This window comes from Helicoverpa zea, chromosome 14 (assembly GCF_022581195.2).
Source record: "Helicoverpa zea isolate HzStark_Cry1AcR chromosome 14, ilHelZeax1.1, whole genome shotgun sequence".
NCBI classification, from domain to species: Eukaryota; Metazoa; Arthropoda; class Insecta; order Lepidoptera; family Noctuidae; genus Helicoverpa; species Helicoverpa zea.
In genome coordinates this window covers 10,542,019-10,547,361 of record NC_061465.1, presented here as the reverse complement: position 1 = coordinate 10,547,361, position 5,343 = coordinate 10,542,019, and the positions used below count along the sequence as shown (strand labels likewise).

Genomic DNA, 5,343 nt, shown 5'->3' with positions numbered 1-5,343 from the left:
TAACAGTGCCTTTATCAGTAGAATATCGGTTTAGTACGACTGGCGATAATGATAGATAATCCCTCTATTTATCCCTGTTACACGTGAGGTGAATGAAAAATAATATAATACGTATTTACTAATTTACTTTGCTAATTTTCTTAATGAGTTAATTTTGTAATTAGTTTGTTTTGGTGAGCTTAGCATGATGGCCTTAGTAGCTTCCACAAAGGTTTCACCCGCGTGTGGGAACTATGTACCTACTTCGCACACCCGGATAAAATGTAGGATATAACCTACCTGGATAAATAGGCTTTCTAACACAGTATATTTTTTTGCGCGTTTAATCAAACTAAAAAACAAGTTTGAGTTTTGACAAACAGTTTTACTAGGACTTAATAGTCTCTTATCAATAGATATCTATGATATTTTGCTGCCTCATTGATGATTCTCTGATTCAAGTCTGAAACGTTTGTTTGAAATAAAATTCTATATTGATACTTTACTTACCTACTGTAAAATTGTATGTAATTTTTGTAAAAGAATGACTTTTCTACAGGCTAATTATATTTAATAGATTGGCCAATTGATAAAGCAAATTCGAAAGCCTACAGGTATAGGTGCAAGATATCACTTTCTAGCTCAGAAATAAAACGAAAATGTTATGGAATATTTTTATTCATTATGAACATTATTGAATGATTAATATAAACCTTAATCAATATAATTAAAGCTTTGTATCTGTATATAATATGACTACGTAGTCAGTCAAAATAATTTGAGTATAAAGTAGCTAAATAGCTTTAATAAAAGCACGTATAATATGATGCACCTATCTTCCTTTACATCTTATATAAATTATATCTTACACATTTCTACTTAACATAGGGGATATAGGTAAGTTCTGAAATATTGGTTTAACTACAATTTTAAATTTGTCGCAATGCAGACGATCATCTTTCAAAGCTTATAAACATAAAGGGTAAATATATCTAGAAAGTCTTCTAAAGTCAAAATATTTGAAATCCCGACGATGCAGCTAGGTTATTTATTTATGGTCCTATTTTTTTATTATAATCGGAAATTTTATGGTAATAAGATACGACTCTCAAAAAAAAATATAATCTGAATCTACATTCAGGACTTCTTTTTACGCGACTATTCAAATTGGTAAACTAAAGAATCAAAGCATAAACTGTAAAATATGGAACATCGGGACGGACTATATTTTTATTTTGACCCGTCATACTTAAGCGACTTGCCAATTTACACCCAAAAAAAACCATGACCTAAAACCCAAGAACATAAGTAGTAGAACTTATTTACATTATATTTGGTAAGACTACGAAATAAATATACAATTGACTGGTTGTACATAACTCAGTAATGGTGGCCATGTCCATGTGAAGCCGCGAGGGACCCGCTGATCACGGGTTGAGATATAACTGAAGAATGATCAACACTGCTTATTGCACCGCCAACACCACTTATTATACCACCTACTCCGCCAATTCCCCCAACTGCGCCTATTCCCCCAAGTCCTCCAATTCCCCCTATACCTCCCAGTCCCCCGCCAGCCCCAACAACAGACACAGGCACCGCAACAGGTTGGGGAACTCCCACAGGGACCGGAGCAGGCACCCCGACAGCATACGGCTGCGGCACAGGTATCCCCACCCCTTGCGTCACAGTCACAGGCACAGGCTGCGCGTAGGGATACGGGAAAGGTCTGTCTATAGGTACCGCAATAGGTCGGGATATAACTTGCGCTACGGGTTGGGGAACTGCTACAGGGACCGGGCGCGGTTGGTCTACAGGTACTCCTACATGGACGGGGACGGGAACAGCTCTAGGTACGCCGATGGGGATGGGTTGGGGTACAGGGATGGCCACTCGGTTGTGGTATTCTGAGTAGGAATGACGTATTGGTATGGCTCCTCCACCGAGTCCTGCAGCCCCGAGTCCTGCAGCTCCGAGTCCTGCAGCCCCGAGTCCTGCAGACCCAAGTCCTGCAGACCCGAGTCCTACAGAACCGAGTCCTATAGACCCGAGTCCTATAGAGTCTATTGAGCGCTTTCCTTGATCAGCACTCTGCGCGTAGTGCACGCAGAGAAACAGCAATATCTGCAAAAGAAATGTACATGTATTTTTCTTTTCACCTAAGTTTTTCTTGTTGTGATTACTAATTCAAAGCTCATTCTTTCCCGGTATAAGGAGGAAGAACTGACTGCGTATACCTGTGGCTATGAGAGAATAAAACTAAAGCTACAAAAACCATCCCATGTGTCGTCGAATATTCTTTAAAAATTAGTAAAAATATGTATATGAGAACATTCCTAGCTATTGACTTAGTGATGCATAAATATTAAACGCACTTAATCATCCATGCAAATATTACATGCAGCAAATATAATATTTTTTATCTAATCTTTCGATTCGGTTGTATGAATTAAGAACGGAATACCGAAAATAAGCACGTATCGTGTAGGTACTCCGATTAGATACCTAGGTGCGAGCACACTACTTCCATACATAGGTATTCTAGAAAAATCTTTAGTGTGAAAAAACACCCTCATTTACTTTTCATCTGTCATAATATTTACCTAAATTCTTACATCATCCTCCGAGCCTTTTTCCCAATCATGTTGGGGTCGGCTTCAGTCTTACCGGATTCAGCTGAGTACCAGTGCTTTACAAGAAGCGACTGCCTATCTGACCTCGTCAACCCAGTTACCCGGGCAACCCGATACCCCTTGGTTAGACTGGTGTCAGACTTACTGGCTTCTGACTACCCGTAACAACTGCCAAGGATGTTTAATGACAGCCGGGACCTACAGTTTAACGTGCCATCCGAAACACTGTCAATGGTGTCTAAGATATACTTAGAAAGTACATTACAAACTAAGAAAAGTTGCATTGGTACTTGCCTGACCTGGGATCGAACCCGCGCCCTCATACTTGAGAGGTTGGTCTTTTACCCACTAGGCCACCACGACTTTTCCTAAATTCTTAATACCTTAATTCTTACAATAATTATAAATACAATGTGACTCAGTCAGCCACCCTCCCACTCCAAAGCTACTGAACCGATGTTTTAATGCACAAATTATTAGTAATAGCTAAAAAGGACAAACACTTCTTTTTATTCAGGAGCAGGCAGGAAGTTGTACTCTTGGGATGTGGATCCGTGCATAACAGCTAATGTAGGGGACAATTTCCTAAGTCACTTATTTTGCTGTGCCCGACAGGGTCCATGTGAACTATTTATAAGTATTACTATCTAAGAACACATGTGGAAAGCAATAAAAGTATTGAGTATCTTATACTCTTCTTTCTTTCTTCTTTATACAATTCTGACAATAGTCCCATACAAGTAATGTCAAGTTAATATCTTGTTATATCAAACAAAACAATAGATGGATAGAATATTGGGAAGTACCGTAATATATGACACAGTTTCAACTATTACAAAACATGGTGATCTACTTTTGTTGATAAAATAATAATTATAAGGTCGTTTTAATGAGGTCGTATTCCAATTATCTGCGACTATCCCGAACTGAGATAAACTTTTAACTTAGACTGACACACTTTATTTTAAATCTAAGTTATCAATTAAGTTATTTCAATTAATTTTAACACGAATAAAGTACCAAAAACAAAGTACTTTTTTGATAGTTAATTTCTTTGACTTAAGTACCGAAGAGGTAGAAAACTTCCTACAATACATATATCGACATTAGATACTCATTACTTAATCGATGATCGAACTTAATTAGTTGTGAATGGCAAACATAAACATCGTTAGTAATAAGTTCCTACTACGAGATAAATAATCTTGTCATATTAATGGTAATTCGTTTTATGTTTAATTAATGACATCCAGTAAACAATCATTAAGTACCTATTTTTTTTTAATTTTGTCATGAGTATGTTTAGGCTAATTATCAAAAGCTCAGTTGTTTATCGAGATCAACGAAAGCTCTATTATCATAAACTTCTGTTACAACCGCAACCAAATCACCCATTCTAGATAAGCCTTAATTAAGGATACACAAAACTAATTAAAACTAAAAGCCAACTTACATAATAGAGTCGAAACATTTTCTCCGACTACTTCAACCAAAGAAACGAACGAAAGTGATCCAGTCAAGGAAAGTAAAGTACTTATAACACTATGTATTCTGCGGAAACAGGGTTTATACACCCTGTGTAGGAAAGCTGTGGATTTATATGGAGTTGGTAATTAGAGCAAGTTACCAAGTCACTGATATGCCAGGTGCAAAGGATGTTATAAGATGTGTTATGTAAAATGTTAGGCATGTTTGTATGATACTGATGGAAGAAAAAAGTGTCATCACTTGCAAATTAGTAATGGATTCTGTATTGATTGATTTGAGTGTGAAATTGGATCTCTGGAATTTATAATGAGTGTAGTTGAAAAAGTTTGAATTTTGACCGAATGTTTCTATTAGGCAGGGATGATGAGGTTTCCCATTACGACTAGTCATATTAATTATCAGGACTATTTTACAGGATTATTGTCATCAATAGTCAAATAGATCCTTAGAAACATCTGCTATTGACACAACTTAGTTCCAATATTAAAACTGTATTATTTTTACAGTTTCATGTAAATAATAACAGTGTATGAAAATGTGTATATCTATGTATTTAAGCCACAGAACTTTCTATGAATAGGTAACTAAAATTAAATTCCGTCAATCCTTTCTGATTAAAAAAAGAAATTCTATTCCGACCAAGTAACTTGGAAAAAGGGCAGGGAGAAGAAGAAAAGAAACTTTATAAGTGATTTTTTTTTTAAGTCTAACAGTCCCCTCTATAGACTTCCACATACGTGGAACACACCGGCGTCACCTATCTCAGATCTAGTTAGCGCGAACTAGCTTACCGACCGGCCACTATAGCCTAGAACTAGCTTCCACTAGGGCCACGTAATCTTTGATACAGTTAGGTAATATATGAGAATTGTTTACGTGTTTACTTGTAGTCGTTAATAGTTTATGATCTAGAATGATTTACCCTCGCTCTCAGAGACATTTAATGATTACTTAAGTCACTCCTTAGTGACGGATTGTCAAAGAAATCTGAGTAAGGTTCTACGTACGATATCCAAGGTTCGATACCTTCTCTTTGAAATATTCAACAGCAATTAAAAATCACGGGTTCATAAATTATATTATAGGTAAGATTACATACATATGTATAGAAGCGCTAACCTTTATCAATGATACCTTGATTAGACAGCTTTCTTATAGGTTCAAAATCTGCCACAATCAATAATTTTATTTGAAAAAAATCACGAGAAGTGATAATTAATCTTCAGTATAATTTTTTCCTGGA

At 36.3% G+C, this 5,343-nt stretch overlaps 1 protein-coding gene across 1 annotated transcript; it reads right to left on the bottom strand.

The window, feature by feature from the left end:
* Positions 1–1,359: 1,359 nt before the first annotated feature.
* On the bottom strand, positions 1,360–2,177 carry LOC124636679 (elastin-like). Its single transcript, XM_047172841.1, has 2 exons — positions 2,163–2,177; positions 1,360–2,103 (listed from the first exon to the last, which is right to left on the bottom strand). Exons 1-2 carry the CDS (start codon positions 2,175–2,177, stop codon positions 1,360–1,362), a joined length of 759 nt encoding a protein of 252 aa, XP_047028797.1.
* Positions 2,178–5,343: the final 3,166 nt, after the last annotated feature.